This window comes from Rissa tridactyla, chromosome 5 (assembly GCF_028500815.1).
Source record: "Rissa tridactyla isolate bRisTri1 chromosome 5, bRisTri1.patW.cur.20221130, whole genome shotgun sequence".
Lineage (NCBI taxonomy): Eukaryota > Metazoa > Chordata > Aves > Charadriiformes > Laridae > Rissa > Rissa tridactyla.
The window spans coordinates 59,080,958-59,107,863 of record NC_071470.1 but is presented as its reverse complement, the minus strand read 5'-3'; the positions used below and the strand labels follow the sequence as shown (position 1 = coordinate 59,107,863).

The following is a 26,906-nucleotide window of genomic DNA, read 5'->3' as shown; positions in this document are numbered from 1 at the left end:
CTGGCTGCATGTTAATTTTTAAACATGTGTTTATTCCCTTTCCTCTTTTCCTTTGGATTTTCATCTTGTTAAAGACAAGGCTTGGCTGTTGCTGTGCTCTGTCACTTGTGCAAACGCAATGGACGTCAAGTCGAGCCTCCCAATTTTTGGAGGAAGCTCTATTTCGAACCATCACCTTGCATAAAATGACAGGAGGGGTGACTTCTTACTTAAGACACCCTTTTCTCCTGAGGCCGTATATCCCATTTCACGGGGAGGGAGATTATGTAGATGCCTCTCAGAGCCCTTTGCCAAGAGCCCTGCCGACAAACTTTGGGAGACTCACAAGGAGTTTTAGGAGCTTGGAAGTCTTAATTGCTTTGGGACCATCTGGAGTTCTTCTCCCCCTCCCTCCCGGGGAAGCTAATAAAGGCAACCTTGTGACTTAGTGGTTTATTTTGGAAGCTGCAGGGACTTGCTGTGGCTGGAGGAACCAGATTTGGCAAACATTGTCCCGTGAACTCCCTTGCAGTGGGGGAATGTCACAATTCCCCTTGCTCTTCCTCATCCCAGAAATTGGGTTACCACAGTAAATTGGTAGGTTGGTTGATAAGTGGACAAAAGACACATCTCTGTTGGGAATAGCGTTCATCTTGTGCGTCCGAAGGAAACGGGTCTGCCAGTGTCTGTGCATGCATGCGTGGATCTCAGTCAACTTTGCCCATTTTCAGGAGAGGAGACTGAGGCACAGGGGCTAACTTGGCAAAGGTACTGTGTGAATCCACTCAGAATGAAGAATTTAATCATTAATCTTCAGGATCAAGGAAGGACCCTAGTCCAGCACTTCATCTCCTAGCAAAAATCTGAAATACATCATAGAATCTTTTTAATGAATGGATTTAATGGAGTTTTGTCTTCCTTCACAGGCAAACAAGTGCTAACTCTAATTGTTTCTTCCAAATATTGTTAGCCTTTTCTGTCTCTGTCAAGTCCTTTTCCACTCAGTGGGCTGAGAGCTCATGAATTATAAAAGGCAACAAGTCTTCAAACATCAAAAATGCATTGGTACTTCATTTTCACATGTTATCTCATAGTATAAAAATCCTTATACAAATGTTTTTAGCCGCTAAGACCTTCTGAGATGTTATTTTAAAGTGTAAGGCGTTCAAGGATTGATGTCTGCTTCATGTCTGGAAAACACTGGAGTGACAGTTGTTCAGCCAGTTTGGAGCCTGGAGAAAGAAAGAGGGACATCTTTTCTGCTGAATATGTATCTCTAGAGAAAACATCAATCCTTGGCATCAACTTCAGGGTTTTCTAGGAAACACTTACGTATAGATGTGGTATTTTCCTGTTGGTTGTTCTCGAGGATCTAGCATCTTAGGAATGTGCTAAATTTCTTTTATTTTTTTAGTTTTGCTCTTATTTCAGAGGTTTCAGAGACCTTTCTCCCTGCCACCGCAGGACCTACATTGCACTGGGTTCATCGAAAGAAATTAAGCATGGTCTTGAAACCATGGGTATGAGACTGAAGTGACGGTGGGGAAACTGAGAGAGAGCAGGAGGTGGGCTTCGAGCATTTCATCTGATAACTCCTAGTCTCTTGAAATGCTTCTTAAAACGGGTGGAGTTGGCTGATGGGTATTTGCTCCTACATGTTAATTTGACCCCTTGTCATGTCCAAAATGACACTTTTCTGGAGCCAAACAATATGGATAGGAAAGCAGAGGGTGGCATGGGATGTTGTCATGGCGGCTGCTAGCCGAAGAGAAGTAGCCAGCAGAAGAGACAGGTGGTTTGGCAAATTTGCTTCTAGCTTTTGACCAGCTTGACATCAGTGTGGGCCTTGTTGCTCTGCTTAACAGGCTTTTGGACGGTGAAGGTTTTATTTTTTTAAAGTCCCTTTCTCTCTGTCCATTTTTTCGGTTTGAAAGAGCTCACTCTTTTTTTCTGATTAGACTAATTAAAATGTAATTCAAAAGGCAATCATAAAACTGAAACCATCAAAAGAAATACTAGAAGGTGTCTAGTTTGAAGGTTTGAATATAATAAACCTGTTAGTAAATGGTAACTGTCTATAGGTAAGAGCAGAGAGCTCAAAAACTTTTTTAATAGACTTCCCTAGACCTGCAGGAATACATGGGAATGTCATGATTATTGTGCTGTTTCAGTGACTGAGAAGCTGTGGTAACAGTAATAGATGAATATTAATGCTTATCAGAGTATTTTCGGTGGTGTTTCCTAGACAGGCATAGAGATAAAATCATTTTTCAAAAAGGAGTGCGTCCCTGTCTCCGCTGATAGCCTCGTGAGAGCTCTGCTGAGGTCGGTGGAGCTAGGTGATATACATCAGCTGGGAATCAGGCTGCATGGTATGGTCTATATATTCTACGTGTCTTATATTCACTGGGTGCAAAGAGCCAAAAAGGATCCTCCTTCTAGAAGGAGAGCTTATCGCACTGCTCGGTAAATGCAAAACAAACAAACCCCCCAACTAAATCCTTTTAAATTGCTCAAAAGGTTTTCTCGGTCAGTGATATTGCAAGAAACATATTGCTTTGGAGGTGACCTAATTTTAACCTTTTCTGAATTGCTTTATGATTAGAACAGTCACATGCTGAGGTAGGACCCCATTAGTGGATTTAAATCATCTGTTTACTTCTGAAAACACACATTGTTACGGGCTCTGCTGAGTATTCCCCCCTTTTTTTTTAATTTTTTTTTCCCTTTTTTTTTTCTGTTGCAGGACAGAACATCGCAGTTGTACCAGTTTGGGAGCAAAATATGGAATGTGTTTCACTGCTGACTGAAGGCAGCCAAATGAACAGTATTTATAGTAGTTTGAAAATCAGCAGTTAGCAGTTTCTTCACATTCTAACACTACCCAGCACTTTCCAGAGAGAACTCATTGTTTACAAGAAATCTGCTTTCCAAATCCGTTACGGTGCCCTCCAGCCTTGACTATTAACTATTTGCAAAGGGGAAGCTAATCTACGGTTTGGGGAAAGATGGCAGTGGATGAGTGCCTGTGGATGGTCATTGTGGGTTTTATCATTGCTTTTATTTTAGCCTTTTCGGTGGGTGCAAATGATGTTGCCAATTCTTTCGGAACGGCTGTGGGCTCTGGTGTTGTTACTTTACGCCAGGCTTGCATTTTGGCTTCGATTTTTGAAACCACTGGCTCAGTATTACTGGGAGCAAAAGTAGGAGAAACGATTCGGAAAGGTATCATTGATGTTAACCTGTACAACAACAGCATCCCACTGCTGATGGCAGGAGAAGTGAGTGCAATGGTTGGTAAGTAATACTTTCCTATTCCAAGTAACGTTCGTTGTGTGTTTGTCATCCTGTTCCTTGTGAATATTGTTAATTAAGTCTTTGCATCTTCTGTATTTGCACTTCTGGTTTTCTGTGAATGCAGGGGCCTGTATTCCTTTTTTTAGTCTCCTGTGTTTTTTAAATGCTTCTATTCATTTACATTTTTCAATGGTTCAGCCATTTAACTAATAGAAGAAAAAAACATTTAACATAATGAATCATATATATGTATTCCTAGGGTACTGAAAAAATTATTTTGGAGATTTTTTTGATGGCACATGGAAAACATGCAAGCATAGCATTTGTGACTGTACGGAAGATCCTACAGAAACAGCAGTTTGCCATGAATACGTACGAGAAGGAATTACCTAAATCGTTTCAAAAAATTACAGAAAATCCAAACATATTCGCTTAAACTGATTGTCTAGCTGAGTGATTGCAATTAATAATACACTTCACCCTTGTCCATGGCAAAATTAAAGGAGCAGTAAAGATAGTAAGGTCTTTTTAATTTTTCTGACTCAAAGCGACAGCAGTTCAGACTACCTTAGAGTCTGCTCCGCGTGCTCTTGTTTGCAGTTAAATTAATCTCTGTTTAGAACAAATAGCATATTCTGAGGTAAGTAACATTAAGCCACGGTATTTACTCTTTGTTTATATGCAAGAGGCTTTGTGCGCTTTTGGAGCGCTCTCTCAAGGATCAATAGCAAACCTGCTTTTAAAGAGCAGGAGGCAGCAGGAAGGAAACCCTTTCACTGTGGGAGACGCAGCCCAGGCAAGGGGCCAGCCTGCCCGTCCCACCACCACTTCTTCAGTCTGGCAGGTCCCTGGCATCCCACGCCAGCGTGAGGTGGTTTATACCAGCATCGCAGCGTCCTCTGTTTGAAAGGGATGCTCCACTCAAAGATTTTTCTTCCTTAAACCTAACCTAAATATTATTTCCACCTACCCCCTTGAACCTCCCCACAGTTTTCGGGCAGGACCTGCACATGAGATAGGTGAATCCGTGCAGAGGTCTACTACATGCGGTTATTTTCCCATTTCTTTGGGGAAATGGGAAAATTTTGCTTTTTTTTTTAAATTTTAATGGCTCAAGATGGACATTGAGTGCTGGTTTCTGGACTTGTCTGAGGTGGCTTTGTGTGCTTAGAGCAGGGAGGTGGTTCGCTTGGGCTTTTACTGCTCCTGAGCCTCCTGAGGGTTGGCCACCTTCCCCTGCCCAAGGGGGAGAGGGGTTGACTAGCGAGAAGTCACTGCTGGGACCGCAGACGCTTCGCCAAATGGTCCCTCTGTGATGCTGCCAACTTAAACCACATCAAATGCTCTTGGGCACCCCCATCAGTTCCTCTTTCCCGGTGCCTCAGAAGGTCAGCCGCAGATTTCTGGCCTTTCCCTCAAGCTGTCTTTGTAGTACCACTCCACTTGCATCATTTAGCCTTCTGCTTCTGGAGATAGCTCCATCATTTCCCACGGGCGCGTGTCTGGGAGCAGCGTGCACTGTCTGAAATGTAAGTGACCTGCATCTTCTGACCTTCACATTCTTGACAATCATGGTCCCCATTGAAGGGAGGGTCCTTTTCCTTTTCTGTATCTATTTATGGCACCCTGATCCTGGCCGGGCAAAGTTTTAAGTCTCAGATTCCCCCTGTGGAGGCAACTGGCCAGAAGCTCAGAGAAAACAACTTATTTGCATGCATATTTACATAAGCCTGTGTGAACTTCATGACCACTTGCATTCCCTCCCTCCAGTAAGGGCATTAAGAAGAAATTCCGCATTTTAAATCTCAGAATTAATCACAAGTTACAAACTGCAGATTTCAATTTTTTTTTTCCTCAAATCCATTTCCAGCTTTTCTCTGGATGTGTGATATTTTTTCCTGTGTTTTCTCAGAGCCTTCCTAGATGTTTTCTTCTCCTCTTTCTGTTTTTGCTCTGCAATTTCCCCCCCGCCCCGTTCTCTCGTGCCTCATGATCATGTTTTTGCAAATGGACTTAGCTTCTGAATTTCGATGAGGCTTAAATGAGTCAATGGTCTGAGAGAGACCAAAAGTCACTGTATTCTCTTTCCAGATGTTGCTGGAAGATCCTTTGATGCTTGCAGCAAAGAGCAGATGGTGATTTTCAGGGCGACCTTTTCTCCTAGGAGAGAAAGAAGCAGGGAGCAATGGGATTAAAATGTTAAAATGTAACATTTTGTAATAATTTGTAGCATATTAAGATGTTGTTTGTTAGGCAGTTGGGAAGTTAGGGACTGTTGTTCCTGGGGGTAAATTGTAGTACTTCCCTAGCATTAACTAATTGTCAGGTTATTGTCAGGAATTGCCCAAGCGGTGTTCTAGAGGTCCTGGTGGGAGCTGAAGTCTGCATCTGGTGCAACTGAGGAGATGCCATGGACAGAGAGGACATCCCAGCCAGGATTAGCAAAGCAAAGTACTAACCCAGTCTTGCAGGTGGCGTGGTACTTGATGAGTGCTCGTGGCTGTCACACAGCACTAGAGCCTCAGGAGAATGGATGCGGTGCCTTCAGCAGCTGGGGAGCATGAAACGCACCCTGAGCCGAGAGCCGGCTCAGGCGACTCTTGGTCAGGGCAGTCTGCAGCCAACCCTCCTTAGGAGAGAGCAACCAGGAGGAAAGGGTATGCGCCCACAGTGTCAGCAGGCATGAAGAGTCTGAATTGGTTGATGAGAAGCTCCACATGAGGCATCAATGTGCACTCGCAGCACAGAAAGCCAACCATATCCTGGGCTGCATCAAAAGAAGCATGGCCAGCAGGCCGAGGGAGGTGATTCTGCCCCTCTGCTCTGCTCTGGTGAGACCCCACCTGAAGTACTGCATCCATGTCTGGGCCCCCAAAATAAGAAGGACATGGACCTGTTGGACCGAGCCTAGAGGGGTGCCACAAAGATGATCGGGGGCTGGAGTACCTCTCCTGTGAAGACAGTCTGAGAGAGTTGGGCTTGTTCAGCCTGGAGAAGAGAAGGCTCCAGGGAGATGTTATAGCCCCTTCCAGTACCTAAAGGGGCCTACAGGAGAGATGGGGAGGGAGTGTTTATCAGGGAGTGTACTGATAGGATGAGGGGTAACAGTTTTAAACTGGAAGAGGAGAGACTTAGATGAGATACTAGGAAGAAATTCTTTACTGTGAAGGTGGTGAGACACTGGCCCAGGTTGCCCAGGGAAGTTGTGGTTGCCCCATCCCTGGGAGCATTCAAGGCCAGGCTGGATGGGGCTTTGAGCAACCTGGTCTAGTGGGAGGTGTCCCTGTCCATGGCAGGGGGGTTGGAACTAGATGATTTTCAAGGTCCCTTCCAACTCTAACCGTTCTATGATTCTGTGAATTTGAGACTCTGACTGGTCAAGTGAGCCTCCTGCTTCATAGGTTAGTTTTGCAAAGATGAAAATTGAGAACGTGCATTTTGTGTTAAAGAGGAGTTAAAGCTTTGAGGTAGGTAGTTAAGGCATTACAAGCCCCAGAGGAAAGTCCTGCTCTGGCTTGATTTGTATCTCTTTCTTTTCCTTAATGTGCTTTCTTAAACATCTTTAGACCACATGTTGTCCTTCTCAGAGCATCCATCTGTCCTCCGTCACTTTCCCTCTTGCTCTCCTGTTTATTTTCATGGTGAAGTTGATTAAATAAGAAATAGTGCTGTACTCCCTCTATTTGCCCCCCAACAAAAAACCCAGTTCTAACTACACGTTTGCAATGCAGCTGTGACATGGTTGCATTTTCCCTATTTTTTAGACTGAGTACTTCATAATTACATATCTATGGCTGGCTTATCTGTTTATTTGGCTCTTTACAGATGTTACCATCTGTTTTCTCTTTCACCTCACTTCCACTTGCTGATCTCTAAGTTCATGTCAAAGGTTTCAAAGTGTATTTATTTTTATTTTAGTACACGGGAAGAGAAGCCAAAAAACTAAAGAGCAGGTGTTCCTTGTTCGATCTAGAATTTCCAATAGCAATAGGAGTATCAGTTGTTTTGGGATAGTACCCCAGGAGAGATCAGCTTTACAAACTGGTTGACTTCCAAACGTAGCTGCATATGATGCCAGCAAATCACCATTTGCAGATGGCTCTGTTTCAAGACCTTCAAACCATCCTCTCCTGTTGGAATTGAGGATGGAGGCTGGCATTTTGACTAACAGCGTATGTCCAGCAGCCTTGCTTTATCACCTGTGGTCTGCTGGAGATCTGTTAAGAGAGGTGGCATGAGCCAGAAAAATACAGAATCTCTTATAGCAGTTTGATTGCATGAAGATTTAGTTTTAAGGCTATGAAGATGAGATCTTTCTAAGAATTCTCTAATATTAGGCGAGATCCACAGAAAGCTTCTGTCACTGCTGAAACAATTTTGGTGTGCTGAGGTTAGCACCCCTGCAAGAGGAGTAGGGAACCTGGGTCCTTGCAACGTGAAAATGAGTCAGAGCATGGAGTTGTGTGCTCGAGGGCTTGGTGGCCCACTGTGGTCTGATCCAACTATCGAAAGTTGGGACTGAAAAAAAATACAAGGCATCCTCTCTGGTGCTTGGGGTCTTTTTGTAATATTTTTTTTTTCTTTCTCCAGCACTCTTGGTGAACACCCTTCCTTGGGCCATCTGCTGGGCACCAAGCATCGCATTTACTTTATAGACCATTAGCCACTATCCCGTAGTTAGTTAGGGGATCTTATTTCCTTATGCCATGGGTATCTTTGTCGACTCCATGACTAAGATAAGCCTTTTCTGCAGTTCTGAATTTTTCCAGTGCTGCAATGAGCTGCAAATGAAGGTAGTCAGAGAGTCCTTATTTCCTCCTCAGTCCTTTTTTCCTATAGAGGACTCCGGATGGCGGCATGTCACTGAGAAGAGGCATAAAACACCCTGCCCCACAATTTGAGCCTTTCTCTGGTGGTATCTGAATTTAGGAGCATGGGTAGTTCATTAGTGAAACAGTGGATGCCTCCTCACACTCGGAGGCTTCCAGGTCCAGCTCTCAAGAATGAGGTTTTCTGAGCTTGATGCAGACTGGGAGCAGTTTGTGTATTGAGTCAGACAGGCTGTAAATACTGGAAGACTTACTTACAAAAAAAAAAAAAAAAAAAAAAAAGCAGAGCTGTTGCGCCATATAAGGAGCTGTTAGTAAAAAAAAGTCATAAGTAAGATGCAGTGTTCAAAGCTGCTATTGAACTGTCTTAGTATCTGCTTTTAGGGACAAAACAGGAACAAAACTCGCTTTAGGAGATCTCTGTTGTGCATGTGGAGTGTAGGCAGCGCTCGTAAAAGAATGTGGGTACTTGGCGAAGGATTTTCTGCATGACATTATTGTTACTGTTGTTGTTTATGCCATATGGTTGGGTTCTTTTTTAGGTTCTGCTGTTTGGCAGCTAATAGCATCATTCTTGAAACTCCCGATATCGGGCACCCATTGCATCGTAGGTGCTACGATTGGTTTTTCTCTGGTGGCAATTGGCACCCAGGGAGTCCAGTGGATGCAGCTTGTCAAGATTGGTAAGTCCCGTTTCCTTTTATGTGTTGCGGGTATGTGCAAGAGTGTGCACTGCCTGCAAAAAACATTCCCAGAAGTCTGCTTTGTGCTGGTAGTATTCCCTCCTTAAATTGTTTTCCACCCCAGTCCTGTCATTCAGAAGGTGCACTGATGCCGATTTCATTAACGGCTGCAGTGTGTCTCCGGTGGAGAAAGGGGTAAGACACAAGTTGCGTTTCCTCAGCAGTAGGCTGAGGAGACATTGTCCCTCAGAGACATGCTTCAAGGTTACATTCCTCCTCTTCTAATTCTTTTTGTGGCACCTCATACCACCTCGTTCTTGCTCTCAACAATGCTAGCCATCATGTGAATGCCCACAGTCATGTTTCTCCACCCACCAGCTTCAGGGAGGCAAAAGCTGGGCATACAGCATGTGTTTAACTCGCAGCCTCCCACTGCCAAGATCAGCACAGCCAAGCAGGGACGTGAAGGAGTTTTCATTATTGTTTTGGAAGCCTTGTAACCCAAGTTGCAGCCTAAACCCTGTATTAAAAGGATTTGATGCTGAAGGCAGGGAAATAAATTGGAGCTTCAGAGAAGTTGGAGCAATGCGTTGTTATTTTTTTTAATTCTGTCAAAAGTAGAAGAGAGTTTGCAATGACAGCAGAATCAACCTGTTAGCCGTGCCACAAACAATAAATCACTCTGGATGAGATTTCCAGAGCACTGCCCTAATCCGGTTTTATTGAAATCAGTGGGAGTTTTGCCACCTACTTCAGTTAAATCAGTCCGGGACGCTTGCAAATCTGCCCCGCAAAAAATGTACACGCGCTGTTCATTACAGTTGATGCTTCTGTGGCATTTTGGAAATTGAGACTTTTACCCTGTGAGCAGCATGGCATCCTGCTAGATGCAGTTGCTTTCCACTTGCTTGCAACATTCATGGTCATGGTGATTAGGAAATTACAGGGCTTTCTTGGTCCACTCTGCATCAAACTACAAGAAATTTTCATGATGAATTTGATTGCTAACTTGCAAAATTATCGGGAAATGCTTTGGCTGATGCTTCTAATTGTGCCTAGCATTACTTTGACTTTCATGAGTGTCAGTTGACATTGAGTTGCACCAGTTGTAAATAAACATATGGAACATTCATTCCAGTTGTACAAGGACTGATTTAAATTTATTGCTCATTTACTACTTACTTAACTGTTACGGAAGAATACTGTTTATTTCGTGTTTCATTCTTTGTTTTCTTCAACACAGTTGCCTCTTGGTTTATATCCCCGCTGTTATCTGGCTTGATGTCTGGAGTCCTCTTTGTGCTGATTAGATTCTTCATTTTAAACAAGGTAAATAAATTTCACTATTATAATGAGAAGGCTGCATTCCAGCCTCCCATTTGAGTGCTGGCATTTCCAGAGTTGAAAGTTTGTGGCTTGCTTTTTGGACAGGCGACCAGTCATTATTTTTATAGCTGTTGGAACTGTAATTGTTCTTAGTTCTGAAAGCTCAGAGTAAGTAATTTGACAAGTATTTGAGGCTTAGAAGGTGCTACGTGATAATTAATCAAACAGAATGTACGATATTAAAGGATGATATGTTGAGATTGCTTCTGTATTAGTACAAACTTGTTGGCATTGACTTGGCCTCACAATAGCTGTTCTGACTGTTATTCAAATAGAACAGTCCTCCCTTAGAGATACTCTAATTGGTATTTCATAATTGTGAAATTTTAAGCTTTGGTTTTCTAGCACATCAGACATTAGAAGATGGGCTACTGCATATTTCCTAGATTCTCAAGAAATCTGAATCAGTGGGGTTCAGTGACCTCAGTCAAAAGTGGCAGGTTTGAGGTAACATCAGCCCATATATCTCCAGTGCAGAAGATGATTTGCCTGCCACCCACCATGAACTGGAAACCAGAACACTTTTATCTGCTCTTTCCATTTCTCTCACACCATTCAACTTGCTAAAATGGGGGAGTGCAGCGCATGACAATGACCTAAAATAAGGAACGCTATATTAGCAGTTATACAGGGAACTTAAATAGATGAGGTATTAATTCTTTTGCTATAAATAACACCACCTGTAACCTCAGCTTCATCATTCTTTATTTCTGATATAAATAAATGTCACTGATAAAAGCAGATGATAAATTTGATTGGACTCAGCTTTGGATTTAAAATTACTCAAGTTGCATAAAGTTCCTCTATTGCATTCAAAACCTAACAATTTAAAAAATTAGTCATCAAAATCACATGAACTCTGGTATAAAAGCCACATATTTAAGCGTTCAAGCATTCAAGAGGTAGAAAAAGCTCAAGGTAAGGAAATTGTCTTCTGCCTGCCATCTGTGCCATTCACAAAGCAGTAAGTTCTGTAGAGCTTCTGGCATCAACAGGTAGCGACTTGTGTTGTGTGCGTGCATAAAAAAAAAAAGAGCAGCTTTTTAGCTTGCGAGTCCATGCCCTGGTGTAGGGGTTCATGCCCTTGTTGAGGGTGTCTGTGAATAGCAGCTGTCCCTGCAGGTACAGCCTGTGCTGCAGCATGCTTCGGCACACAGCGCAGGGCGGCTGCAGTCTTCTCTTGCCTCCCTTGTTTAGCTCATGGCAGCGAGAAACAAAACCACATTAGCCAGCCCTTAGCTTCGTCAGGCTCTTTGCAAACACGCGAAGGCCCTCAAAAGGCCAAAGCAGTCTCCTCACAAAGGCTTTTTCCATGGCTCGCACGGTGCGTTTCCACCGTGCTGTCAGCTGAGCCTCTCCTTGTGAGCAGCGAGGGCAGGAGACGGTGGCCGGCAGCGGGCACAGCAGCGTGCCGAGCATCACACGCTCGCTCTGTGCATGTGTTACCTGCTTAATGTGGCCAGACGCTTCAATATGTCAGAGATTTCTGTTAGCTGGTGGAAGTGCTGGGCTGTCCCCGTTGAAACTGAGAGGTTAGGAATAAGGTTTTGCAACGGACGAGTTGCACTGATGCTTGTAGCCCCGCTCCAAAACTATCAAAGCCCTGTCCCACTCAGCGCCTGTCAGTTGTGCCGAGTGAAAGGGACTCCTCGTCTTGGAGACAAGATAGGTAAGGAAACACTTGCAGAAAGAAACCTGCCCGCAGGTCACCCAGTAGGTCTGCAGCCGACCTGAAAGTACAACCTGTCTCCCTGGTTCCCACTAACAGTGTCACGTTTCCCCAGAAGGCTGGTCCTTTCCAGGATCTGACTTGTGGATTTGGGTGTAACCAGACAGTTCACCCATCCTTTGCTCACTAGCCACCCAGAAACTCCACCTGCCTGGCACTGACTTGGGAGCGCGCGTTTTCATCATGGCAGTTTGTGCTGACGTTAATCTGGTGGAAAATCCAGCTAATGTTTCCTTTTTTTCTGCGATTTCTATGCAGGAAGACCCTGTGCCCAATGGTCTCCGCGCACTTCCAGTGTTTTATGCTGCTACCATAGCTATTAACGTGTTTTCCATCATGTACACGGGGGCACCAGGTGAGTGAGCCGTCGGCAGCGGGAGGCAGGGGGGAGGCTTCCCTCCCTCCTACCCACAGTGCGCGACGATGCTGTGCCAGCGAGCTGCCAGGTAGCTGTCGAGACCACACGGTTATCTCCTACGTCAGGAGTTAGCGAGGGCGAGGGTAGATCATACACCTCCCCGCATGCTTCTCTTTGTGCACGTGTTTTTGTGACGCCCTCCTGATCACGCCGGTTAGTGGGGAAGAGCGCAGCTACGGGAAAAAAAATCCCTCTTTAGGGGAAGGGGAAATATTGAGCTGCCGGCTTCGGCTTCATAAACCTGAGCACGTGTTGAGTTCTCAAAGGTATTCCAGATACACGCATCAAGGAGAGAAGTTTCAGAAGGTTCAGGGCAGTAAGAGCGGGCAGGCTGTTTGCACTCAGTCTAAGGCTATAGCTCCATTGAAATCAGCAGAGTCACTGTTCTGGCAGAGCTGGCACGGAGCCTATTAATTAAATTTACTTCTTTATTTCCCTTCAATGATAAGAAGCCCTGAGCCTGTTCCTGCATTGAGTGCGTCTTCTTTCTTGGGTGCTGTGTTTTCATCGTAACTCAGTAGAAGCAAATGAGACATGTCATTTTCAGGACTTTATTTATAGTTTTGTATAGTTGTATATTTTATGTGCATTTATATGTTTGTGTTTATTTATGTTTGTGTTTATATTTGAACTTATATTTATATTTTTATAGTTATGTTTGTATATTTATATTAACACATTTTATGTTTATATATTTACATTTCTAAGTTTAAATTTACTTAAGCAGTGTACATTTAAACACACGCAGCAAAAGAGTTCATAAAAAAGATATTCAGTGCTCTCAACTACTTTATTGAAGACTCTGGTCATTAAGTGTTATATTTAGATTAGATTATTATCCCAGAGCCATGAAGGAACAGGCAACTGAAAAGAGCTCCTGAACACGCCCCTGAATTAAGAAAGCAGGCTTAGAAAGTGACCTTTTTTGAAAGAAATTTGTTTTCCTTAAAACCTGATGCACTAGATAGATATACTGGATAAATGCAGTCCATAGACTCTACTTCGTAACATAGCATTACTGAAATTAATAAAAAGCTCGAAAAGTTCCCAATTTGAGGGTAACATAACTCAACCATCCCTTTTTCTTAAGTCTAATTGGCTATGTATCCAAGATGTTTCACAGTAAATCAGCTGTATAGCCAACATTTCCTCATGAGCTGTACTGCAGAAGTAGGTCAGGCACTCTGCAGTGACTCATTAAGCAAAATAAATGAAATAAGAATCTTAATGTCCCTTCTGTTTCAGCTTAGCAGTCTTTAAAGTGCGTGATTAAAAAGGTGGGACTCCATTTTTGATACTCAGGAAATACATATTTACTCTCCAAGGCCTCTGTCCTGGCAACATTTACTCACAGGGATGAATTAATCACATAGGTTTCAAGACAGGCGTGTGTATGCAGGTTTGAGAGATCGGAGTCCAAGCTATTTCTTCATTAAGGGTCTGATCATTTAATTGAACAAGCGCAACGAGCTCTGTTGGGGGGAGACATACGGGAGCATGAGTTATCGGCATGATAGCGCATTGCAGGACTGAAACCTCAGCTCTCTCAGGTGCTACATTAAGCTATTATCGTAAGCAGATAATGGCTTAGATTAAGCTAAGCATCAAGCTTTATTGACCAGAGCAAAGGTCAGGTAAATACTTACCCTAATGGGTAACATGGTTTAACGTGCGTTACTGTATAAAATCACTGCAAACTTGTTTTTGCAGCCCTGATGTGGGAGTTCTACCCCTGACTTCTTTAGAAGTAAGATCACAGTGGGGTAACAGAGAATTGGAAGACTAAACCTGCAACTTTTTACCTGTCAACTAGCCCCTAAATACTGCACTAACTGATATATATGTTAAAAACTATTATGTTGGGTTTGCGTACTTTGTGAACACAGGCTTTTCTGCAACAGACTGTTCTTCCACTGCCTGAGATAATTAAGTCATGTTAATTTATGGTTCGGTTGTGTTTTATTTCTTTGTCTTCACAGTACTGGGACTGGTACTGCCAATGTGGGCCATTGCTCTAATATCAGTCGGCGTATCCTTAGTATTTGCCATCTTGGTCTGGATTTTTGTCTGCCCTTGGATGAAGAGAAAAATAGAAAGTAAGTAGTTGCTTGGTGAAATGAGAGTGATGTAAAATTGTGGAAAATTGCATTTCAGAGCTGGAAGTGCCCTTGAGAGGTCACCTAGTCCAGTCCCCACCCACGGACAGGATGTGCTTGAACTGTTCCTCATGTATTTGTGTAACCTGCTCTTAAAAACCTGCAGTGGTAGAAATTCAAAACCTTGTTAGGCAAACCATTGCAGTGCTGTCTTCTTCTAGAGTCTAGCAGAAACAGGAAAATAAAACCTGGAATATAATCCGTTTTATATTTTATTAAGGAAACATTAAAGAGGAAAAATCTGGCAGACTGATTATCTTTAAGTGATTTCTTTAACTCTACAGTAAGTTGGGCTGATCACAGCTTTTAGCTTTAGAGTGTTTTGCTTGTTTGCTTTGCTACTCTCAACGAATGCAGTGTTTAAAACGCAGAGAAAAGTTTCAGATTTCATTAATAAATGAGCAGCTCAGTGGTTTACTGTAGTTACCTGCTTTGGCGAATTTTGTAGGAAGAAACAAAGATGCTCTAGAATTTTCTCAGATGAATTTAGTAAAGATAAGTGTTAGAATTAAATAAAGAATGTGTATGAAACAGGGCCCGGTTATTGTATCCACGTTGATCTATGCCCTTGATGCAAACAGTAGAAACATAAGCAGCAAGACGGGTAGGTTGGGTTTAAAATTACAGGACTGTTATTTCCTTAGGCCGGTTAAAGAAAGATGCTGCACTGTCAAGGATATCAGATGAAAGTCTTGATAAAATTCAAGATGAAGAAACACCAGTCTTTAAAGAGCTTCCCGGTGCCAAAGCATCTGACGAGAGCACGATTCCCCTTACTGGCTCCGTAACAGAAGCTGCTGGGGCATCAGATACTATTGCAAATGGAAACCATCCACGTGTACCCTATGGTAAGAAACTAAGACAAGACAAGAGGGTTCATCTTCTCCCTGTTTCAATAGGGTTTCTTAACTGCAAGGAGGTCTCTGTTTGAAACGGTAAGTTAGTGTTTGGGATTTCCAGCACTAATCCCTCTTCAGCACTTGTTGGGAAAGATGCTCGTTTACAAGGGACATTTTCTAGAGAGGACTTAATAACAATTACATTTTGTTTGGCTGTATTTCAATTTTAGAAACAGTTGAAAATGAAAATTGCTTTCATTTTTTGCTTTACTTTGTATCCTTAATGGCATTTCTGTCCTTTTAAGCAGTGGAAAAATACAGCTAACACAAATTGCTGATGTATGAAGGTTAAATTCAGCATAAAGATGATTAGCATACTACCACAGGAGATGAAAAGATTTGGGCTTTAGTTGACAAATGTATGACTGTTTGGAGCGTGTCCACTAGAAAAATCTGACGCATTGTTTTCTGAACGTATATTTATAAGAAGTAGGATTGCGTGCATAAAGCTCTTTTTGTTCTCCCCTGTGGTGGGATCGCACCCCCCCCACACACACACTTAGCAGTCTGCTGACTTTGATATCACTTTGCTAACATCTACACAGCCCTGTAATTTGGTTAATAAATGCCTAATATATTCAACTGATTCTTACAAAATCAAATAAGTCATGACGTGAAGCCCTTTGAGTGTGTGCTTCCAGATTAAAAATAGCTAAAAACATTTCTGAATGTTGCACAGTGGAAATCCGGGAAGTCAGGAAATGAAAAAGATAGTTCCTTCAGAAATATTGCTGTAGCTGTGACATGTGTCCTACAGCATTTGCTAATGTTAAATGTATACAGAGGGAATAACTATCATCATGTTCATAGAAATAAGATATACAAAATGTTGGAATAGCTGAGGAAATATTTCTGCAGAACGTTAAATTTTTTGCTTTCTGTTGTTTTTTTTTAAATTATTTTTAAAAGTTATGTAAAAGTCTCTTAAGCATAGGTACTTTTGAAAGGTGACCTCATATTCAGTATGAATTTACAGTAAACCTCCTTTCCTGAAATCCTTATTGTGCCTGTTCAGTGTAGACAAAACCTCAGAAACTGTAGAGGCTATTTTACAAAAAAAAGGAATATTATAGAAAATATTTTTTCAAAGAACCTGAGGATTTAACCTTCAACTATCACCTTTGAATAGCCGATCCCAACTGACTTGCTGCAGGTCATACAGCGTGTCTGGGGGAGACCCAACGCTGGAACAAAGCTCTTTTTGCACAGAAGATGAAAGAGTTTGTTTTGCAGTGAGTTGAATCTTGGCTTATTCACTGCATATATTGGAAACTGATCTCCTTTTTCTTGTACTCTTGGATTGCTGCTGTTTTATTATCTCCCGAAGTGGGAGGGGAGGGGGCTTCTGTATTACATTTTGTAGAAATAAAAACTCTAAATCTCGGCCTTTTTAGGAAGGGCATTTTCCATGACGCACACCTCGGTGAAATCACCTGTTTCCAATGGCACCTTCAGCTTCGATGGCCAGATGAGGAGCGACGGCCACGTTTATCACACTGTGCACAAGGACTCAGGTTTATACAAAGACTTGCTCCAGAAAATACACCTGGAAAGGGCCACCGACGAGAGGCCCTCTCAAGAAAACAACTACAAACTGTTACGACGCAACAACAGTTACACGTGTTACACAGCTGCTATTTGTGGCATGCCCGTGCATTCCTCCTTTAAGGCAGCGGATACGTCGACTCCAGAGGACAGTGAGAAGTTAGTGGGCGACACTGTTTCCTACTCCAAGAAGCGAGTTCGCTACGACAGCTACTCCAGCTATTGCAACGCCGTGGCTGAGGCAGAGATCGAGGCAGAGGAAGGTGGGGTGGAAATGAAGCTGGCCTCTGAACTCGCAGATCCTAACCGGCCCCCCGTTGATCCCGTGGAAGAGGATAAGGAAGAGAAAGACACCTCTCAGGTCCATCTGCTTTTCCACTTCCTCCAGATCTTAACAGCCTGCTTTGGATCCTTTGCCCATGGAGGTAATGATGTCAGGTAAGAGGATGAGATCTCACAAACCAGCAATTTTGCAGTTTAAGTGCTTGGAGCAAGCTTTGCCAGCTTGGCCGGTCAGAAAGCGTTTTCAGTTTTGCAGGCAGATGATCATCAGGGCTGTGTTTTGCAAAGCTTGTGACACTGATGTCCCCGGTGCTTTCCAGGAGTTGGGCTGCTCTGTCTCTGGTTTATTTTCTTCTTAATGATAACATCTTTTTTTATTCGCTGCTAAATAATTGTGCAGTAATTAGTTTAATTAAGGTTTAATTTTGGCAAGCTTTGAGGCATTGAGATTCCCCCTGGCATGCCAACCACTGTAAAAGCAAATAGGACATTCCCAGCCCCACAGAGTTCGCAGCCTATTTTAACTGTGAGATTGGAGACCATCAGAAGATGAGAGGTTGAGAGTATTTTTGTCACTAGATGAATTTCATCTCTTGTCACATTCTGAAAAAAGGTGTGTGAAGACCATCTTCATTTTGATTGCTGCAGCCCTTATAGACTTCCCTTTGCTGAATCTTTTGCTTGGAGTTTTCCAGGGGTCTAGTGCCGTGTGAGGCAGTGTATCACTAAACAGCCCAGCAAATCTAACAAGCCTTAACATCAAAGTCCTACTGAAGTTCATGAACTGCACATACAATTTCTCCAGCTGCCACAGTTCTCAGCAAAATAAAGAGAGCCTACCCCTTGAGGAGCCCGGGGCACGTTCCTGTGCCCCATGTGGAGAGGGGACATGGGCTATGGCTCATCTCTTTGTGCTCATTTAAGAAGCTTCCCATCTCCTAGTATAGTCCTGGTACGCAGTACTCCCTGACAGCAGTTTTATCCAGAGCTGCTATCACCATTCCTTGAGTTTGGAAGAAGCCAGTGAGTTCATCCTTCAGTCATTTGGCTTGTGTTGGTCCTTAAATCCTGTGGCATTAGCATCATTTTCCAGGAATAAAGGAAAAGGATCATCCTCCAGGAGTCTTTCTGTCATGTTCATATCGACTCAGGCAGCTGAAAAAATCCCAAAGTTGGTCTCAGAATTGTTTATCTGCACCTCTTTGCCCTTCATCATCTGGTCAGACCCCCGGGAAATAGTGTCTCTTCACTCACTCATTTGCCAGCCTCTTTCCCTTTGAAGGCTCGGCTCTGTTTTATTCCACAAAGTACAAAACTTTTGACCAAACGATGGAGGGTGTAGGCTCAGGATGGAGCATTTTATACCTTCCTCTTCTGCGCTCACATTGCTTCATAATGTTATAACATTATAACATTGCTTCATCTGCAGGGCCCTATTGCACCTTGCCACCTCAGTGGCACATGGCTGATGGGCAGTTTGGATGTTTTTGCTCTGTCCCTGGGAACACTGCATATTTTTCCTTTAGGATTTGGCTGCGACTGCCTCTTCCCTATGCCTGGAGCGATCCACTTGGTATTTAGTAGGCACTCTTTCCTGTATCGTGATAAGGTCCCCCGAGAAATCCACTCAGAAGCTGCTTGTTGAAGCAGTGGTCCTTATTTGTGTTGTAGCTGGGGGGTTGTACTGAGTCTCCTTCCTGCTGAACCCTCGCAGTGTTAGCCGTGCCCTGGCGGTGTCTGTTTCAGCATTAGCAGTGGGGCTTTGCAGCGTTCATAACTTTCATAGTCCTCCTTAGGCACCTGGGCAAAAGCTGTCCCACTCAGCAAGGAGGGTAGTTATTGCTCCACGCTCCTGTCAGCCACCCGATGTAACTTGCAGCTCATCTCAAAAACACTTACAAACATATCTCTTCCCTCCCCGTCCATCCAGTGTCCTGGGAATTTGGAACAGGGCTTTCTGAAGAGCCTTCTTGTCCTCGCTCTTGTTATTGCTCCCTTTGTATCTGCGGGGATCTGGCTCTGTGAAAGAGTCCAGGTCCCCTCATCCTCTGGATCAGAGGGCAGCGGTGCAACTTGCTTTCCTCTCAGCTGGTCTCCGTTGATCAGGACCTTTGCTCTGAGCACACTGGGCAAGAGCAAAGACCCATGGAGGCTGGAACCTGTGCTCTGCAAGTGGCCAGCAGCGAGTGCCAAGGGGAACGTAGGAAAAAGGACAAACACCACTGATATTTCTTGTAATGTACCCTGAGAAGCACATTGCAGAAAGTTCACAGCCTACTGCCGTAGCCGCCCCTGCTCCTTGATTCCCTGTAGGTGATGTCTATACATTCTCCTTAGTGACTCACACGTTTATGCAAGCATCACTTGCCTTATCTGTAGGAGGCAAGGGAAGTAGAGTTTGTTAGAAGTGATCTGTAAGGATGCAGTGAGTTCAGAAATCAAATTTGGTGTTGATAGGAGCTGGACAGGATGAAAGACAAGGCTTAGGCTCTGTGCAGTATGCTTTGTTGCATCTTACAGCCTAATTTCCCCAGAATTCTGCATTTGGACTGGCTTGTTGCCTTGGGAATATCCTTTTCTGAAAATTCATATTTTTTTAGTGTTTTGCAGATCTCTACTTCTGTCAGGGATCCTACCGAGTTTACCAGCTAGCATGGGTTTTTATTAAATGCCGTTTATTCCAAAATCTCTTCTTAAGCTGAGTTAATGTAATTGCAAAACTAAAGAACAAGTTAGCTTCGTTTTATCAAAGCTGGTAGAAATGCAAGAAGATGGTCATGGGTGTAGGATTGGGTAGGAACCCATCCTTGCAATTGTACTGAGTTCCAGCTAAGCAATAAAAAGTAAAGACCCCTTTGTATGCCAAAAACGTTGAGTAGATAAAACACTCTGGGAATGCAGGTATCTATCCAGTGGATTATGTAGCAGAGACATTTTGCTGGTCTTTGTCTAGCAGAGCAGAAGATTTCTTACTGGGCTCTTGGCTCCTCTGCATGTTGCATAAAGATCTGCAGAGCCCAAAAAGCAGCGTGTCGTTTTAAAAATAATGCAGTAGAACCTAGCTAGTAGCATGGCTTTCTGTCCACATTTCTCTAAGAAAGCAAGCCTTGGCAATCCATCTTCCACCGAAGGCTGCTATCTTGTCATCTCCCTCCCTCGTTCACTTTCCTTCTGCTCATTTTAGGTGCTGCTGTCAACCTGCTTCTCTATTTTTTTCTCAGCCTTGAATCCTGTTAAAATCCTGCTTTCCTCTGCATTTGGTTTTAAGCTCCTCACTCATATTTAGGGCTGCACCTCCATTGTCCATATCTTTTTCTTTGGACTTGTCTCCTACATTTTCCTTCTCCATCTTGGAACTCACTCTTTTCCCATGTTTTCTATTTATTTTCCATCAGGCTGTTTGCTGGTATTCCTTGAAGGGACAGGAGCAGGTAAGAGGAGCAGAGAGAGAAAAATTATAAAGCTAATATAAAAATGAAAAACTGCAGGTAGTTAAATGATCGACGTGTTTTAGAGCGTGTTTAAGCATGAGGCATAGGGTATGGACTGAACCATGATGCAGCTCAGAAACGCTTTATGGAGCAGAAGTGCCCCAAATAGTTTGGATATAGCACTTTAGCGGGCAAAAAATCATATGGAGATCTCCCTTGTTTCATTGTCCAGGCTTTCCACTGGATGTGGAAAAGTTAAATCAGTATTTTGCCTTCGACTGCAGAACTAACACATAACAAGGGGAGCTAGAACCCTGTTTCTTCCAAGATGATGCTTTTTTAGCATCGTAAGGGTACCAGCCGTCTTTGCTGTAGGAGCTGATGCTTGTAGCAGTCCAGGCTCGTGTTTAGGCTGACATCAGCAGGGATCCTGGCCGGGGCAGTTGTGCATTAAAAGAAACAGGGAGTCATGGTTACTCCTTATTTGGGTGACTGTTTTGTTCAGACCATCCCCTCCCGCCCCTCTGCCACAGAGCTTATATGCGCTGTGTCAAGGATGCTGGAGCCCATCCAGGGCTGGGACTAACTGAGCCGGGCCGAGAGCCTTGTGACACCATCGTGGCACATGGGCTGAATGAAATCTAAAGAATTTAAAATCCCGACTAAATTGTGTTGGGACAGAACCGCTGAAAAAAAACCCGTTGTTGTTGAGCTTAATTAGCGGCGCCAAGTGAGCAGGTCCCACTGGCTCAGCACCCGAGCACAAAGGGAGCACGTCAGGTCATTGCAAGGGCAACGGCAGAATGAAAAGGGCAGGATGGAAAAAAAGACCTGGGCCAGGAGCGTGACACAAGGAGAGCTGCCAGCTTCCTAACTGCTTGTTCAGAGCCAGCTTTCCAGAGGCTGGGAGGCTAGGCTTTGTTGGCCGGCGGGGATTATATGCACCTATGGTTGAGTTGGACTGAGCTTATTTTCTGTAAATATAGGTTGGTTCCGCAGGAAATGCAGGTAGTGGGAGAGTTGCTGAAGCTGGAGTGTTTATCCTGTGTTTCCAAGTCTGGAAGCATATCTGAATTAACTAGTTCCCGAAAATGAAGGCAGTTGGGCAGGCGGTTTTGGAAGTGGCCAGAGAGAACTGCCCCTGCCCATGGCAGGGGGGCTGGAACAAGATGGTCTTTAAGATCCCTTCCAACCCGAACCATTCTATGATCCTGTGACTGTGAACCCCATAGCTGTCTCCTGTGCTCAGCACAACGGTGGCTGCGGCTCCTTTGCTGCAGGGCTGGGAATGAGAAAGCTGTGAGCAAACGGTGCGTCGGCCCCGCAGCCCATCCCAGCAAACGGGAAAACGCTTTTGTTGACTCAAGCAACCTCTGGAGCTCACTATTCCTTGAATTATCGCAATCGAAGCGGGATGACCCATGGAAGGATGCTGTAGGTTGACATGGGGATTGCTGATTAAAATCTGCTGTAGGAAGGAGAAATCTGCTTGCAGATGTTTCACAGTTGTGTGGGGCATCTCAGTTCTGCTGAGTTCCTGCTGCATAAATTGTTTGAATGTGGCTGCTCTAATTAAATTTCACGTGGAGGACTTCAGGATTACCCTTGCGTGTTCATAGTTAGATATTATAGGATAAAGGGGTCATTCATGCTAAAGTCTGCAGGTAATGCCATATAAATTTATAGCACAAGCTTGACAAAGAATGGCTCTCTTATTATCCAAACAATGTAGGCTACATTACTGAAGATAGGATTTAAAACCATTTCAGAGCTATAGTAAAAATGTTTAGCATTTTTTTTTTTATATTTCTACACATTGTCTCAGTGGTTTTAGGGAAACTGAACAGCTACCAGATAGGTAATTCACTGTTAAGCAAAGCAATGCAAGTGAAACTAGGAAATACTTGCTAGCCCAAAATACAGGGAGAGGAAACTTCTCCTTTCACCTCCCTACAGATTTCTCTGGAGTTTTAGGTCAGAGCACACAAAGAGCAGCGAGACTCACCTTTTCCCCTCTTCCTAAAGTAAATGCAATGGGATTAAAGGAGGGAAGGGCCAGAACATGGCCAGTATCTCACTGCACACAGAGAGCTTAGTGGGATTCAGTCTCCTGGCTAAATAAGGAGCCTAAAGGAGCTATAATAAGGCTGGATTACAAAATGAGTACTTCTTATTTCCTCCCTGAAACCTGCAGTCAAGATCACTTGGAATATTTAGGAAGCTAATCTGTCCATTACTATTACTGAGAGCAGCATGAAATCTGATTTCTTCCCTTTTTAATAGCAGTCTGTCCTGAAAGTGCAGCCAGTGTCCTGAGTAGGTATGACTCTTTGCTTGTGTCCTTAATTGTGCAGGTACGTGGCATCTTTGTTGTGCCACGCAGGCAAGCCATAGAAGAGCAGCAAGAAACAGGGGGCTCTGGTGGGTCCAGGAATCCCTCCCCCATCCTGCTGTGGCTGGGCTTGCTGGGGGAAGGCTGGTGCTGGTGGGAGAGGAGGAGGATGGACCCAAACCTCCAGGCTGCAGGGAGCTCGGGTTTCAGGGCCAGCATTTACAGTACACAGCGATGAGCTGCAGGAAGAAATAAGTGGCCTTCCTGACTCATTAACGCACACAAAGCTTGCACTTCACAGGCCACAGCTGTGACACACTTCTGTTGCTCTATGGTATACGTGCTATTTCCAAGCTGTCTCATTATTTGAACTAGGATAAAACTCTGCCAATAATCTGAGATCTCTGGAGATTAGGACATTATTTTTTTCCTGTTGGTACATACGGGCGTATCTTCCTCGCACCCTTACTCAACTGGGTGATGTCTCTGGGCATAACTGCAGCATATTCAGAGATATCATCCCATTTATTTTCCCAGTGCAAAGTTGGTTTGTGAAATCCTGGTTTGGGAAATAGTCAAATGACTGGGGATTTTGTAATTATATTTCTAATACTGGAAGCCTAATATAGATTTCTCAGACGTCTATTTTGCTCGTCATTCAGTTTTAATCGGTGATAATGTATGTGTCAAGCTTCTGTCACTCAACTAGAAGAAGTAGCTACAATACAATCTGCTTTGTCAGGTAGCAGAGAATCAAAGCATGGTCATCAAGTAGTCTGTAGATTGTGGGTTATAACACAAAGCTTATTAGAGTGTAGCATTCAAATACAATTAGATTTTGGTTTTGAGCAACTCATGACTCCCCTCAAATAAGAAGCAGCGAGGTAATAGCAGTGTTGCTAGTTCATAAAATATTATGACAAGTCTGGTGGGATTTGGTAATAGAGCATTCAGCTGATGACATCCTTCCATTACTGAAAAAAACTCTTAATTTTTACTAAAAAAAAAAAGGTCGTAGTCCTTGTTCCTCCAGAGGAGGGCCTGGACTTGTGACCCAAAGGTACCTAAAAATGTGTGTGCGTGCATGGGAAACTGTAATTTCTAAGCTTGTCTCATGATAGCTGTATGTGGGGTTTTTTTTGGTTGGTAATACTATCTGTCTCACAGGGGAGAGGAGAAGCCAACTCTATTTATAGTTCAGATTCACTGTCAAATGCTATCTTTCACAACAGCTTTATAAATGGTGCGGGACAGATTCTCAACTGGCACAAGCGAGCAGAAAAAAGAGAAGTTGTGCCAATTCCCGTTAGTCGAGAGAGCTAGCGAAATCATCATGAGGGTCAGACAGCACTTCAGAAACACTCAGCAGCACTTCGCTGAACCGCCGTGACACGCGTCTGCAAGTACGAGCGTTGCTGTACATGGCATTTAATCCTGTATCGCGCCTCGGGGGAAGGCAAAGAGCCCCCACGCACCGCCCCTGCTGCAAAGTCCTGTGCCCTGCGAGTAACCGGGGCCAGCGGAACACGGCAGAGATGATGGAAAATACTGGACGTGGAGAATACACTTCACGACAGGTAGACTCAGGAGTTAGGCTTCATATGCCATCATGTTTTATAAATTCACAATTAACTCATAATGGTCACCCTCTTGTGCTCAGTGGAAAAAATGTGTATTAGGTGAACAAAACTAAAGTAGCACCACGACAGGAATTAGCTTATCTTGGCTTTTAAACCCAATAGCTAAATAATACGATAACAGCCTCAAAAACACTTCAGTTACATAGGAACCTAGTGGCAGTTTTACATATAGATAGATGCAGATAGGCGTTCAGAGCCCCTGGGTGGCCTTTTCAGGCTTTTTTCTTCTCCCTCTAAACTACCACGAATAAGACTTGGAGCTCCAGCAGAAAGGAGAGTTAGTTAAGGCAAGTAAAAGAGCTGTGTGGGAGAGTAAGAGAAAATCACTTCCTGAAAATAGACTTGTGAAACAAGTCTTAGCCAAATGCATGGAAGATTTTAGGTCTGCTTTCCTGCTAATCATGGCTTGAGTCAAATGAGATAGAAACGGTGGGAAATATTGTGAAAGCCACATCCCAGTCTAGCCAGCGTCCTTGTGGTTCATCTGCTTAGTCACTCAGCTGCAGGAGACATCTGATAACCACAGAAGTTCTCAAAGCAAAATCTCTTACCTAACGCTTTTTTTTTTGGTGTGTTTTTTTCTTTCTTATTCTTCTGTTGGGACTGGTTGTCTTCTACCAACGAACTCTTCCTAGTCCCAAAGATGGTTGATTGCACGTGATCGTGGTAGTGTCTCAAAGCTGATGTATGTAGTACCAAGATCCTTGTCTTTGCAATTCGTGAGTTAGGCACATTCATTGTGAGCTTTTGGTAGTTTTGTGGTGGGACAGGCCTAATGGCTTCTTCTAGAGCTGTTCTCCATTGGCATAGGAGGTGTTGATACCACAAGCCCCTGGGACTGGACCTACTGAACAAATCCATCAGTGGAAGGAGCCCTCTGAGGAGCCGTGATGGTGGTAGATTGGAGCCACCGGCTTGCACACCACTGCCGGTTTGCTGGCTGTTGGTAGCCGCTTGCAGGTATTCAGGCTGGGAGATGCCTTTGTCCCTACCAGCTGAACATTTAGGTCACATTAAACGTGATTTACAGGGAGAGAAGAAATGCCTCTCTGGTATAGATAACCAGTGGTGCAGATACCCACAAATGAAAATGCAGTTAATTACCTTTTTGCCTTTCCGAGCATATATGGATCCAGTGCTCCTCTGCTGTCTTTTCCTGCAGGGAAGGTATCAGAAGTGCTGCCTCTGTGGGCACCGCTGTCGTCTCTTCTGATTTGTTGGGCAGCATCAGCCATTCAGATCCTCCGAGGCTGAGCATAAGTCAGCAGAGTTTTGCTTTGCCTTCTGTTGCCACAAATAAGAAAATAACCTTTTCTTCGAGGATTAGGCTTAGTTGATTCACAGAGGTGTAGCATTTGCAAATAATTAAAACTGGATTTTGGTACAAAAGAGCATAGTTTGCTGCTGTAGTTTTTGAAACCTTTTCTGTCTTCTCATTTACATTAGGACTGACAAATATCCATCCATAATCTCTTCAGAACAGTCAGGAATCAGTGCCTGGGCTCACTCCAAATGTACCTGTTATTTTCAACGGGGAGGTTCTCCCCATGTTGTACAGCACTATAAGAAGGGATGATCAGTTTTCCCTTTATTCATCTGATCAAAGTTTTAGTTGCCTTTATCCTTCCTTCTGCATCTGCAGCTGAAGGTACAGTGAATTACCTTTCTTTTACTATGCACAATAAGGTATTTAAATGTGCAAGTAATTTAATCCGCACCTGAAAACACTGGCCAAGAAGTTGCAGGTCAACTTAAAAATATTAGAAATGCTTCCATCAAGAGTCTCTTCATCCTTGAAGGTAAAATAATTCTTGCATTTAGGCACTAAGGACTTTTCACATACCATCCTTACACCAAAACTCAACAAATCAAATGCATGCTCAGGCACAGTATCAGACCAGAATTTTAAAGTATTTTTGCTAATGGAAATCACTCTTTATTTGAAGCATATTTAGTTCTTCGTCATACTACCCAGTGTCTTCAAACCCTCTGGATTTTATTATCTGTGTTAGCTCACTAGTTTATTTCCAGCATCCTTCTCAAAATCTGTAACAATTATTCATTCCTTTTTATATCAAAGAGCATTCTTAAGTACTTTTGTTGCCTCGCAGCTTGAATGTTGTTGTGTGTGTTTACCAGGGAAAAATTCCTTCCTAGTTACTTTGCTCCAGGATGGCTTCTCAGGGTTCAGAGCCTGGATTTCTCCAGGACCAGAAGAAAGGAGGAAGGTCTCATGTCGCTTAGATGCACCGAGCTGTGCCATGCTGAGGGCCCTCCTCTCTTGCCAATTAGCACCCAGC

The 26,906-nt window shown here is 43.6% G+C and overlaps 1 protein-coding gene across 11 annotated transcripts in view; it reads left to right on the top strand.

The window, feature by feature from the left end:
* The window catches only part of SLC20A2 (solute carrier family 20 member 2), a 59,082-nt gene that overhangs the window by 22,413 nt on the left and 9,763 nt on the right, over nucleotides 1-26,906 (top strand). For 7 of the 11 annotated variants that reach the window (XR_008466617.1, XM_054202989.1, XM_054202987.1 and 4 more), the window contains 7 exons: nucleotides 2,726-3,276; nucleotides 8,648-8,788; nucleotides 10,032-10,117; nucleotides 12,162-12,258; nucleotides 14,301-14,417; nucleotides 15,122-15,325; nucleotides 16,771-17,346. Coding sequence is in view for 9 of the 11 variants with exons in the window: in XM_054202989.1 (XP_054058964.1) it covers nucleotides 2,988-3,276; nucleotides 8,648-8,788; nucleotides 10,032-10,117; nucleotides 12,162-12,258; nucleotides 14,301-14,417; nucleotides 15,122-15,325; nucleotides 16,771-17,346 (1,510 nt within the window). In the remaining 2 variants the exon portion in view is untranslated. Of the gene's footprint in view, nucleotides 1-2,725; nucleotides 3,277-8,647; nucleotides 8,789-10,031; nucleotides 10,118-12,161; nucleotides 12,259-14,300; nucleotides 14,418-15,121; nucleotides 15,326-16,770; nucleotides 17,360-26,906 lie in introns of all 11 variants that reach the window. The other 4 variants (XR_008466616.1, XM_054202992.1, XM_054202991.1 and 1 more) reach the window with 1 other exon arrangement.